The 14,614-nt window shown below is 35.7% G+C and overlaps 1 protein-coding gene across 1 annotated transcript; it reads left to right on the top strand.

The window, feature by feature from the left end:
• The first annotated feature begins 6,982 nt into the window (after positions 1-6,982).
• LOC128221202 (uncharacterized) lies at positions 6,983-12,693 on the top strand. Its single transcript, XM_052929693.1, has one exon. It carries the CDS (start codon positions 8,436-8,438, stop codon positions 9,459-9,461), a length of 1,026 nt encoding a protein of 341 aa, XP_052785653.1. The 5' UTR covers positions 6,983-8,435; the 3' UTR covers positions 9,462-12,693.
• Positions 12,694-14,614: the final 1,921 nt, after the last annotated feature.

The raw sequence follows: 14,614 nt of genomic DNA, 5'->3' as shown, positions 1-14,614 counted from the left end.
AAAGGGAATAAAATGTGAATGTGTTCAATGTTTATAAACGTATGAAATCATTGGCATGACAAAATTTTACATAGACATACATAACAATTACATATAGGTGAACAGTTAACAGGGATCACTCTCAAACGGACATTGTGCTCAATTCCATAGGTGAACAGTCTAACAGGAATAACTCTAAAACGAACATTGTGCTCTATTTTATAGCCAAACATAGCTCAGCAATATGTTCGGTTCAAATATTTTTCGCTTTTCAAGGAAGGTATCCGTGCTGTGTACTTTTATATTTTGTGTATTTGTAATGACTTACATCTACACTCAAGAGGAACATAATACCATGATAAGAAATCACTTTAAATATGTGGTAGTACATGAACAAAATGTGAAAGATGAACAAAATATAAATGATCCATTGTATGGCAAACAAGTAAACATTTCAGAAAACGTTCGAATTTTTGATATCACAAGCAATGCAATTGCTTATCTTAATAATTGTACAAAGGCTATCCAACGGATTCCAGATGGGTCAACAACTCCTATATGCGTCCATAAGGGAGACTTATATGTGTCCGCGTCAATTGTCAACACCGGCTGGTGGGAAAAGGAGAACATAAAGCAAGTCTGGAATTTAATGAGACAAGTCAAAGATATGCAGTTTCTGGATCTTGGGTGCAACATTGGTGCGTTTACGATTCCGATAGCTAAGCTTGGCAGACGTGTAACAGCAGTTGATGCAAACAGGGTAAATTTAAAAATGCTAGCAACATCACTGCTACTTGGTGGACTCGAGAAAGATGTTACTTTGATCTGGAACGGTTTGTCAAATAAAACAATGTACGTGGACCTTATCACTGGGATTGAAAACGTCGGCGGAGCACATATATTGTCGTCAACAGAGCAGGATCCAGTAGATCGTGAAAATAACATTATAACAGCACGGTTGGATGACATGCTATACATGTTTGAACAAAAGCCCTTTTTCGTTAAAATAGACATCGAAATGTTCGAGGCTTTAGCCCTGCAAGGGGCTGTTGCTTTCTTCAAGGAGTTCGACGTTCGTTATGTTTTGATGGAATGGCTGCATTTCAAAACGAAAAACCTTAACGATGGAGATTTTATCATAGATTTCTTAAATCAACGCTCATTTACCCCCTTTGTGCCACAGGACATGAAAGTTCTTCAACTGAAAGACGCACACACCACTTGGCCAGTAGACGTGTTATGGATCAGAATGAATAAAACAGGCCGATAAACAAAGATTTAACTCTGAACTCATTTTATCCACAGGTATACTTGTTTTACCCGCATGCCATGCCTTTTTTCACATTCCAGAATAATATGCAAAATGCTGTAGTTCCTTAGACCCAATAGAGTTAACGGTCAATGGGCCTTAAAAGTATAAATATATTAGAAATACATTGATTAATATCAATGAATATGCATATAAATAATCAGTTAAGAAGGTATACAACCCCTTTTTCGTTTACTCTCTGTTTTATAATATTTACTAAACGTACTCACGTTGGAGGACCCACGTGACTTAGTGGTAAAGTGTATGGAAAAAACTGTAAGAAAAACGCCTCGATTCGGGTAGGTTTTTTAAAGATAACTTTCTTAATACTGGGAGGATTTTCGCCATATAAAGATCATAAACTCTGCAATAAAGAGCACTTTCCACGGTTATGAAGGACTTTGTCTAATATCCTAATCTTTTTTCTTGACCAACTGATTTCTTGGGTGGATAAATTATTGTTTACAGATTTTGACGTGTACTTGCCATTAAATCACGTGGGTCACGTTTCAGTGATTCCATTAAGTCTTTTTGCCAACTTATTTTACCATCCAATTAGAAAGCTCTGTTTTACTCTTGAAATATTTAGTTAAATAGTAGTTGATTTTTGAATATCACCCATGGTGTCATTATAAACCGTAACAGTTTGGACATATTTTCGCGTGTATGTTTATTTCGGTGAAATTATTCACATTGCTAAACGTTCTTGTTTGGTCCTCAAGGTATGTGGACATGCTTACCGTGAGTTGATCATAATTCCACAAATGTACCTGTTTTGATGTTTGTTTTGATGTTTATGTCAGTTCTACAAATGTCCCTCATTTGATGTTTGTTTTGATGTTGAAGTCAGTTGAATTTTGATCAATATTCCACAAATGTCCCTGTTTCAATGTTTGTTTGTATGTTTATGTCAGTTGAATGTTGATCATTATTCTACAAATGTCCCTGTTTCAATGTTTGTTTTGATGTTTATGTCAGTTGAATGTTGATCATCATTCTACAAATGTCCCTGTTTCAATGTTTGTTTGGATGTTTATGTCAGTTGAATGTTGATTAACATTCTACAAATAATCCTGTTTCGATGTTTGTTTAGATGTTTGTTTTGATGTTTATGTCAGTTGAATGTTGATCAACATTCTACAAATGTCCCTGTTTCGATGTTTGTTTATATGTTTATGTCAGTTGAATGTTGATCAGCATTCTACAAATGACCCTGTTTTGATGTTTATGTCAGTTGAATGTTGATCAGCATTCTACAAGTTTCGATGTTTGTTTTGATGTTTATATCAGTTGAATGGTTATCATCATTCTACAAGTTTCGATGTTTGTTTTGATGTTTATATCAGTTGAATGGTTATCATCATTCTACAAGTTTCGATGTTTGTTTTGATGTTTGAATGTTGATCATCATTCTACAAATGTTCCTGTTTCGATGTTTGTTTTGATGTTTATGTCAGTTGAATGGTTATCATCATTCTACAAGTTTCGATGTTTGTTTTGATGTTTGAATGATGATCAACATTCTGCAAATGTTCCTGTTTCGATGTTTGTTTTGATGTTTATATCAGTTGAATGATGGTCAACATTCTACAAATGATCCTGTTTCGATGTTTGTTTTGATGTTTATGTCAGTTGAATGTTGATCAGCATTCTACAAATGTTCCTGTTTTGATGTTTGTTTTGATGTTTATGTCAGTTGAATGTTGATCAGCATTCTACAAATGTCACTGTCTTGATGTTTGTTTTGATGTTTATGTCAGTTGAATGTTGATCAACATTCTACAAATGTTCCTGTTTCGATGTTTGTGTTATTATATATATTCAATAAGCGAACATTCGACGAGCGTACTTGCGTCATATTTGTTAATTGCCAGCAACTGTTATAACTCTAGAAGGCTGTAACTCAGTTTTACTGTGTGTATGTATATATATTTGTTTGGAGTCGTCATTAATCCAACTTTTTTATTCCAAATTCAGAAATTATTTTAGTAAGCGAACCGGTGTATTTGCATCATATTTTGCCATTGCCACACTTTAGTAATTTAACATTTCGTAATACAACATTAAATAAACAACATACAAGAATCTTTCTTTAAAGTCGAGTATAAATTACAAAAAAAAACTATAGCTCAATGAGATATTTTCCGACACATTTTATTTTGAGACAAGATGCGTCAATTATCCATCCTGTATTTGCGAAACAAAAATCTGACTTATGCCATAATAAGCACTGTCACATTCCATAGTTGCTTGTTTAGAAAATGTGATTTTTGTAAAAATAAACTTTATTTATTAATTTATTGTTTTTTCTCTTACATTTTCACATTTAGTATACGACAGCCTTTAAAGATATAAGGTATTTCCACAACAAAATAAATAACCGATGCCGAAGTAAACAATCTATATAACGACTTCACACTAAATCTCGACAATGTCTCAGTGTGATTATACCAATATGGAATACTTCTACAAACACCATCCAACATCATCAATTAAAACTATTAAACTGGCATGACTGAATATTCCGCCAAAGCCATGTTACATATCTTGATCTTATTTGGGTTAACTTCAACTAGTAAAAGGTCCAGAAACTCAATTTACCACCCGCCAAACGACGATTGATATCAAAAATATTACTTTGGCTACAGTAATATTGTTTAAAGTATACCATAATATATAGTGATTCCTGCAAATTGTTGACGTAAGATGCCCCATACATTTCTCTATAATGTTTCACAACAGTACACATTAAAATGTTTGGTCGAGATATTTTGGTAAAATGATCTCTGATCATAAAAAAATGATGACATGTACGATGTGAAAATTTAATAAAGTTAGTACGTTCAATTGCTATGAATTGCATCTACGAGTTACTGGGAAAACCTTGGTGCCATTAGGAACGACTATTATGTATTTTAGTTATTTTTATTTCAGGAAATGCATGGTGTTCGATTAGAAAAGTTAATCAGTGTAGAAAACCCATTTTAATTGATATTTTATTAGTCACTCTTTGAAGAAGAGAGGATATATTGCTTTGTCGGTCGGTCGGTTAGTCGGTCGGTCGGTCCTTCGGTAGACAAAAGCTTGTCCGAGACAATTCCTGGAACTATGGTCATCACACTTAACATGGAGGCTGGTCCGGACCAGTAGATGGACCCTGTTGATTTTAGAGGTCATTGGTTCAAGGGTTAATATCAAAGTGACATTGAATGCTAATAGGTTGTCCGTGTGATAACTCAACAGTGCACCAATGGCACTCAAAGTTGACTAGGAGGTTATGCCTCACCAGTTGATGACCCCTATTGATTTTAGGAGTCATCGGATCAAAGGTCAAAGTCACAATGACGTTTAACGCGAAAAGGTTGACAAAACCTCTCCGACTGATAACTCAACAATGCCTGGACCTATAGTCATCAATCTTCACATGGAGGTTAGGCCTGACCAGTAGATGACCCTATTAATATTAGGGTTCATCGGATCAAAGGTGAAGGTCACAGTGACCTTGAATGCGAATAGGTTGTCCTGGTGATAACTTGTCAATGAAAACATCCATGGCCCTACAACTTGACTTTGGGCCTGACCAGAAAATGATCCCTATTGTTTTTTGGGGTAATCGAGTATTTGCTGAATTGCATTACATTTTATTACCTTTTCATAAATGTTTTTCACGTGCAGTATTAACTTATTACGGTTTAATACGTTGCGCAATATATATATGCCGTCTATAACAAGCCCTACTGCTGCACAAGTAAAACACTTGCTTGTTTGGACGCCTTCACTGTGTTTGTTGCTCACTCGCTTTAAGGTTCAGATAAAAATTATCTTATGTTTAGCATAAATGAAACGAAATAGAAAACATAATAGTCAATATTTATAAACCAGCTCGGTAGTAGGTCTGTGTATAAGTTATTGATAAAATGCGTTGTTAAATGAATATTTTACAGATAATTGACGTCGAATTGAACTTATTTAAAAATAAACTGCAAATGACAATTTAAATCAAATAACGGTCAATAAGCAATCCACTTCTAAAACGTTAACTATAATTTCACTGTCTTAGATCTCACGTCGAATTCAAACTAAGCACGCACAAGGCTGGGATACAATTTCAACGACGTCATTTGACCTTACGTTCGCTTTCAATTAGGCGCCTACAATAAAATGTCATTAATTATACATCCGTTAAAAGCATTTAATAAAAAAGAAGAAAATGTGAGTTTAAGTGTTCGCAATATGTTTCACCACGTAAACAGGAACAGTATATCACTCGTGCCTACGCCTCTTCTTAAATATAGCTTTTGGAGTTCACTTGGTAGAATATTTTGCAAGCATACACCGAATCAAACAATTACTATCTTTCATATCTGTTAACTATTTATCTGATGATATACAACGAAAATGCATGAAACGTGGCATTTTAGTTCAAACATTTCCAACCGTAATCATTTATGTTGTCAAGTGAGTCATTATATTAGTTATTAATCATTTTATTTTATAATCGTCATTTACGATATAACAAGTGAATGAAATTTGTAACGAACAACTTACTCACATATGAACCTGTTTCATACATGTATTACATTGCAACTCAATGTAAGATCATAAATACGTATACTCATTACGCCATCAATACTTATGTGAAAAACTACAGAAACAAGCTCACTAGCAAATAGTGTAAACATAAAACCGGTTTAATGGCACTGGGTAATCGCCAAAGACATAGAACACAAAAACAAAATATCACAAACAAGAAACATGGAAGAACAGCACAAAACTCCACAAACAGCACAGTGCATACATACTATATATATATATTAACTAGGTATCAAAATGAATGACGCAACGCCGTTTACCCAGGAATGGTCACTTGGTGGCCCCATTTTTGTCCATATCGGGCCACTAAGCTTTATATCGTACTAAAATGACGTTCATTTTCTGATTCCGATAAATAAATGAATCATTTCTCAGGTTTTTGCGTCTTGATCATGCAAACATGTATTAAATTTACGTTACGGGGCAAGTATGTGACCCAATATGGGCTATACGGGGCAAAGGAAACCATTTCGGGTGACAGCTCCTACTAACCCCGTGATATAATATATTAGAATATGAAATATCATACTCTATGCTTTAGAATTAAAAGAAGGTTATGTCGTGTTATATATACACATTTATATAAAGACACATCTGTGAATCATCTATATGCTGTTATTTCATTTTTCCACTTACCATATCTGATGACTACATTCAACGTGACAATATTTTAGCCAAATCTGCACGCAACTGAGAATAAGATAAACTTAGCATTATTTTATAAAAATGTTTAGTTAAATAGCTAAATAAAACTCACATCTGTTGAGAGTTTAAAAGATAACAATAACTGACTTCAATTAATTCAAAACTGCTTTATAACCACTATTTGAAGTTAATGTGCATGCATCCTTTGCACTTTAATTCGATGCATTTTTGTAATAGCGAAAATTTATATATTATAAATTTCTATAGGATGATGATATTCAAACTCATGAATAGAGAGTGAGAAGATTAATGTATTAGATTCTGTTCGTCATTATCGATACACTAATTTAAACTTCCATTCGTTCAACCCGAAGAGAGTAGAGTATTTGCTGCTGTTTTCGACGTTTATTGAAAATCCAATTGCACCTATGATCCGCGCTTAAATACAACCTTAGATACAGGACAAAAATGTATTGCGTAAATAAATGTACGTGACATTTCTCATTTGCAAATAAAGTGAAGAGTTATTTGACTCAGGTTGCAATAAACGTTTCATTTAAATGCATAGAAAAGGGAATAAAATGTGAAAGTGTTCAATGTTTATAAACTTATGAAATCATTGGCATGACAAAATTTTACATAGACATATATAAATAATTAATTCATTAAACTATCGTGCTCGATTCCATACGCAAATTCATAGGTAAACAATTCCAAAGGGATAACTTTCAAACGGACATTGTGCTCAATTCTGTAGGTGAACAGTTTAATAGGGATCTCTCTCAAACGGACATTGTGCTCAATTCCAAAGGTGCACAGTTTTACAGGGATTACTCTCAAACGGTCATTGTGCTCAATTCCATAGGTGAATAGTTTAACAGGGATCACTCTCAAACGGACATTTTGCTCAATTCTGTAGGTGAATAGTTTTACAGGGATCACTCTCAAACGGACATGTTGCTCAATTCTGTAGGTGAATAGTTTTACAGGGATCACTCTCAAACGGACATTGTGCTCAATTCCATAGGTGGACAGTCTAACAGGGATCATTCTCAAAAGGACATTGTGCTCAATTCTGTAGGTGAATAGTTTTACAGGGATCACTCTCAAACGGACATTTTGCTCAATTCCATAGGTGAATAGTTTTACAGGGATCACTCTCAAACGGACATTTTGCTCAATTCTGTAGGTGCATAGTTTTACAGGGATCATTCTCAAACAGACATTGTTCTCAATTCCATAGGTGGAGAGTCTAACAGGGATCACTCTCAAAAGGACATTTTGCTCAATTCCATAGGTGAATAGTTTTACAGGGATCACTCTCAAACGGACATTTTGCTCAATTCTGTAGGTGAATAGTTTTACAGGGATCACTCTCAAACGGACATTGTGCTCAATTCCATAGGTGGACAGTCTAACAGGGATCACTCTCAAACGGACAGTGTGCTCAATTCCATAGGTGAACAGTTTAACAGGGATCACTCTCAAACTGACATTGTGCTCAATTCCATAGGTGGACAGTCTAACAGGGATCACTCTCAAACGGACAATGTGCTCAATTTCATAGGTGAATAGTTTAACAGGGATCACTCTCAAACGGACAGTGTGCTCAATTCTGTAGGTGAACAGTTAACAGTGATCACTTTCAAACGAATACTGTGCTCTTTTCCATAGCTGAACAGTTTAACAGCGATCACTCTCAAACTGACATTGTGCTCAATTCCATAGGTGAACAGTCTTACAGGGATCACTCTCAAACGGACAGTGTGCTCAATTCTGTAGGTAAGCTATTTAACAGGGATCACTCGCAAACGGACATTGTGCTCAATTCCATAGGTGATCAGTTTAACAGAGATCAATTTCAAACGCACACTGTGCTCCATTCCATAGGTAAACAAAGCTCAGCAGTATGCGCGGATCAAATAACTATCTCTGTTCAAGCAAAGTATCCGTGCTGTGTATTTTCTTACTCTGTGTATTTGTATTGACTACCATTTACAATCAAGAAGAACCTAATAACATGTTTAGGAAAACCTTTGAATATGTAGTACATGGAAAAAATGTGAAAGATGAACAAAATGTAAGTGATCCATTGTATGGTAAACAAGTAAGCATTTCAGAAAACGTTCGAATTTTCGATATCACAAGCAATGCAATTGCTTATCTTAATAATTGTACAAAGGCTATCCAACGGATTCCGGATGGGTCAACAACTCCTATATGCGTCCACAAGGGAGACTTATTTGTGTCCGCGGAAATTGTGAAAACCGGCTGGTGGGAAAGAGGAAACATACAGCGAGTATGGGATTTAATGAGCCCAATAAAAGATATGCAGTTTCTTGATCTTGGGTGTAATATTGGTGCGTTTACAATTCCGATAGCTAAGCTTGGCAGACGTGTAACAGCAGTGGATGCAAACAGGGTGAATCTAAAAATGCTAGCAACATCATTGCGACTTGGTGGACTGGATGAAAATGTTACTTTGATTTGGAACGGGTTGTCAAATAAAACAATGTACGTGGACCTTATCACTGGGATTGAAAACGTCGGCGGAGCACATATAGTGTCGTCAACAGAACAGGATCCGGAAGATCGCGAAAACACCGTTATAACAGTACGTTTGGATGACATGCTTAGCATGTTTGAAGAAAAGCCCTTTTTCGTTAAAATGGACATCGAAATGACCGAGGCTTTAGCCCTGCAAGGGGCTGTTGCTTTCTTCAAGGAGTTCGACGTTCGTTATGTTTTGATGGAATGGATGCATTTCAAGACGAAACACCCTAACGATGGAGAGTTTATCATAGATTTCTTAAATCAACGCTCATTTACCCCCTTTGTGCCACAGGACATGAAAGGTCTTCAACTGAAAGACGCGCACACCACTTGGCCAGTAGAGGTGTTGTGGATGAGAATAATTAAAAGCGGTACAGGCTGATAAACAAAGATTTAACTGTGAACTCATTTTATCCACAGGTATACTTGTTTTACCCGCAGTGCATGCCTTTCTTCACATTCCAGAATAATATGCAAAATGCTGTAGTTCCTTAGACCCAATTGAGTTTACGGTCAATGGGCCTTAAGTGTGTAAATATATGAAACATACACTGATTAATATCAATGAGTATGCATATAAATAATCAGTTAAAAAGTATACAACAACATTTTTGTTAACCTTTTGTTATAATAGTTACTAAACGTAATCAAGGTGGAGAACCCACGTGACTTTTTGTTAAAGTGCACGACAAAAGATGTAAACAAAAGGTCTTGATTCGGGTAGGTTTTTTAAGATAACTTTCTTAATACTGGGAGGATTTTCGTCATATTAAGACCACATACCCCGCAATAAAGAGCACTTTCCACGGTTATAAAGAACTTTTTCTAAGATCTTAAACTTTTTCTGAAAAGTTTGACCAACTGATTTCTTAGAGTTGATAATTTGTTGTTTACATTTTTTGACGTGCACTTTACCATTATGTCACGTGGGTTCTCCACTATGGTTTTACCAGAGTTATTGAAGTTATACACAACGAGCGTGAAGCGCGAGTAATTTATAATATTTTTATGTTCTTAACGAAGGTTGTGTTTGTTGTAAATGTTTTAATGTACCTATTATAAATCAAGCAAAAACATTTTACGTCCTGTGCATTTGAAAGAAATCAGAAGTCTTAAATTTTGACGAAATCAGAAGTTTTCTCGTTCCAATGTCTCGAAATAATTTTAGTTCCCTATATCAAGATAAGGCTTAGCTTACCAGTTTCATTTTGTTATAACAAGTGTTATGTTTAAGCTATTGTAATATTTTGGACTTAAAAAAGAAAATAGCTTAATGATAATCAAAATTAACTATTTTTGCATTATGTGAAATTAAGATTAAATTTATTAAGCAGGTGTATCTTGTAGGATAAGATGCCTTATCTTGTTAAGCTTAGGTACTTTAGGAGAAATTAAGGTCGTCGGTCGTATTTAATATAGTTATTGTCCTTATCATATTATTATCGTTAGACATGTCTTAGTGATTCAATTCAGACTATAGGCCAATTTATTTTACCATCCAATCAGAACGCTCAGATTTTACTTTTGAAGTATTAAGTTAAATACTAGTTGGTTATTTAATATCGCCCATGGTGTCATTATAAATCGTACCAGTTTGAACATGTTCTCGCGTGTATGTTCATTTCGGTGAAATCATTCACATTGCTAAACGTTCATGTTTGGTCTTTAACGTGTGTGGACATAGAATGTTTACTGAAAGTTGATCATTTCTGTGCAAGTTTTAATTTGAACCACAGGAAGTTCAACATTTTAGAATGGACTGTTTAAAGCTATCCTTGGGCAAAATGGACGGTGAATATTAGCTTTTGAGTACCTGGTACAATCCCATTCACCTCCAAGCATAACTGCAACGAGCTGAAAATGGTATTGTTGTTAATATGAAATACGCAAGCAATACGTCATTGGTGATATTGGTGCACACAGCCCTTTACAGTCCATTTTAAAACGTTGAACTTTCAGTGGTACACAACTTACCACTCTCAGGCTTTCTTGTTGTTGTTTTTTCTTAAGCACAGTTCTCCTAGCACATTATGATAAGATCTCTTAACAGCAAGTCCATTATGCCCACAGAGAGCCTTTCATAGTCCAATATAAAACGTTGAATTTCCTGTATTACAAATCTTATCACTCTCAGGCTTTTCTTATAATATCCGAGGCACTTTTCTAATAGACTATTATGATAAGATTTCCTAACACCCGGTCAATTATGCCCAGACTTAGCCCTTCACAGTCCATTTTAAAACGTTGAATTTCCAGTGGTACGAAACGTACCAGGTTTTCTTTTATTATTTTACAAGCACTGTTCTATAGCACATAATGATAACCACTCTAAGCGTCAGCATTCATTTATACCGTCAGCTATAGTTTTGGACTTAGAAAACTAAATCTTTAAACTATTAAATACATCTATTATTTAACTAATTTTGAGAACATAAGTATACCTATTTGTCAAATTATACAAGGCCTGTGTTCACATAACATCTTAAATCATTTTCTTACTTAATGCTCTTACTTTCACTAATGATATATAACAACTTAATGATGTCTGTAAATACTTAAATTGCAATGATTCGATCTTAAAGACATACTTTTATGTTAAACACCCGTATACTTTTCTTTTGTCTGGCTATGAACATTTAAGGAGGTTGACTTAAGAAATGACTTATTATAAGATGATTTATGAATACCGGCCAAGACTATGTATCGTATCTTACCAGATCAGCCCCTGTATAATCAGTTAGTTTCATAATAACCTTTAAAGATGTACTCTTACTCCCACCTAAAATTTACCACTATCAATATAATTGTTTTAATATTCCAAAAAGGATGAATAAAAGTTGAAAACAATGGTTCTTATGAAGGAAACCGAGTTTAATTTGAAAGAAAGGTGCAGAAAACATGATATTTCTACTTTATGAGACTATAGTAGATCACAGTAAATCTTTAAGTATTCACCAGTCATTTATTATTTCTGCATTTTCAGTTATTAAAAACACGGTTACAATCGTGTTATCAGTAATTAATATGTTCCAAAAAAATGTATTATTTAGTAAGTAGTTAAAGATGCATCACTCAAAATTTATGTTTGTTATACATATGCATGTATTGATTTTGAATAAGAGTGTCACTTTAAAGTATGCTTTTCTGTGCCTTAAAGGCCGGGGTGCCTGACCCCAAATATCCTACCGGACAGCAATTAAGCCTATTTGGCAGAGGAGGCGTGGTTAATCGGGTTTATGAGGTCAGCAGTTTTGATTGTAAACATTCACATGGCTTATGGTGTTATATCATTCGGATAGAGTGGTACATAAGAATATGTCCATTGGTTTCTCATTTGATATTAGATAAGTAAAGTTTCATATACCATAACCAATACTTCTACGAATTGTGTCACAATAAGCCCTTTGATAGTATATATCAACCCAAATAATGGATGTGTCCCGCCATATGGCAGTTATAACCTCATACTATGATAGTAAACCTGTAGTAAACAGGAATAGGTAGTGAAATTCAGTTGGCTGTTAAAGGATCATTAACTTTCAAGATCTGTCAATCAACATTGCTGGGAAATTTGAATTTGTTTGACAGTTATAAAAAATATATATTTGAAACTAGTATTTATAACTGTTTGAGAGGCTTGAAATTCACAAAATATGTTTTTGTTACATTTGATGAACCATCTTGCAAATTTTAGCATTTTTTGTTTGTTAATTATTTGTATATTTGAAAAAAATGTACTGGCAGTCTGCACTAGCAGACAGCTCTGTGAGGTCAAGTGAAGTGGCCATTTTTCTGACTGTCTGCCTTTTATACTATTACCCCGGCCTTTAAGTGAATATCGGTCCAGGCTTTCGTTTATCTTTTCCAGGCACTGTTCTAGTTGCACATGACGGCAAAACGTTACGTGATTATGATAAGTTATCGTAACACCCGCTTTATTATGCCCGTGATCAACCTGTCACGGTCAATTTCTCCTTTATAAACGTTGGTGTATATATAACATCAGGTAAAAGGCAAAAATGGAACGGCTACTAATATAAATATTTTAATTAGGAGGCGGCTATGTTCCACTACCTGACCCTAACAACTATTTGAATAAGGCGGCGGCTATATGCCACTACCTGACCATCACACCTATTTGAATTAGACGGCGGCTATGTGCCAATACCTATCCCTCTCAACTATTTAAATAAGTCGGCGACTATGTGCCACTACCTAACCCTAACAACTATTTGAATAAGGCGGCGTCTATGCACCACTACCTAACCCTAACAACTATTTAAATAAGGCGGCGGCTATGCACCACTTCCTGACCCTCACAACTATTTGAATAAGGCAGCGGCTATGCACCACTTCCTGACCCTCACAACTATTTGAATAAGGCGGTGGCTATGATCCACTACCTGATCCTAACAACTATTTGAATAAGGCGGCGGATATATGCCACTACCTTACCATCACACCTATTTGAATCAGACGGGGGCTATGTGCCACTACCTAACCCTAACAACTATTTAAATAAGTCGGCGACTATATGCCACTACCTAACCCTCTCAACTATTTGAATAAGTCGGCGACTATGTGCCACTACCTAACCCTAACAACTATTTAAATAAGGCGGCGGCTATGCACCACTTCCTGATCCTAACAACTATTTAAATAAGGCGGCGGCTATGCACCACTTCCTGACCCTAACAACTATTTAAATAAGGTGGCGGCTATGCACCACTTCCTGACCCTAACAAGTATTTAAATAAGGTGGCGGCTATGCACCACTTCCTGACCCTAACAAGTATTTAAATAAGGTGGCGGCTATGCAACACTTCCTGACCCTAACAACTATTTAAATAAGGCGGCGGCTATGCACCACTTCCTGACCCTCACAACTATTTGAATAAGGCGGCGGCTATGCACCACTTCCTGACCCTAACAACTATTTAAATAAGGCGGCGGCTATGCACCACTTCCTGACCCTCACAACTATTTAAATAAGGCGGCGGCTATGCACCACTACCTAACCCTAACAACTATTTGAATAAGTCGGCGACTATGCAACACTTCCTGACCCTAACAACTATTTGAATAAGTCGGCGACTATGCACCACTTCCTGACCCTAACAACTATTTAAATTAGTCGGCGACTATATGCCACTACCTGACCCTAAAAATTATTTATATAAAGGCGGCGGCTATGCACCACTTCCTGACCCTAACAACTATTTGAATAAGTCGGCGACTATGCACCACTACCTGACCCTAACAACTATTTGAATAAGTCGGCGACTATGTGCCACTACCTGACCCTAACAACTATTTGAATAAGTCGGCGACTATGTGCCACTACCTGACCCTAACAACTATTTGAATAAGTCGGCGACTATGTGCCACTACCTGACCCTAACAACTATTTGAATAAGTCGGCGACTATGTGCCACTACCTGACCCTAACAACTATTTAAATAAGGCGGCGACTATGTGCCACTACCTAACCCTAACAACTATTTGAATAAGGCGGCGACTATGTGCCACTACCTA

This window comes from Mya arenaria, chromosome 16 (genome assembly GCF_026914265.1).
Source record: "Mya arenaria isolate MELC-2E11 chromosome 16, ASM2691426v1".
Taxonomy (NCBI): Eukaryota; Metazoa; Mollusca; class Bivalvia; order Myida; family Myidae; genus Mya; species Mya arenaria.
The sequence above is the reverse complement of the archived record's forward strand: the minus strand, read 5'-3'. Positions and strand labels throughout refer to the sequence as shown.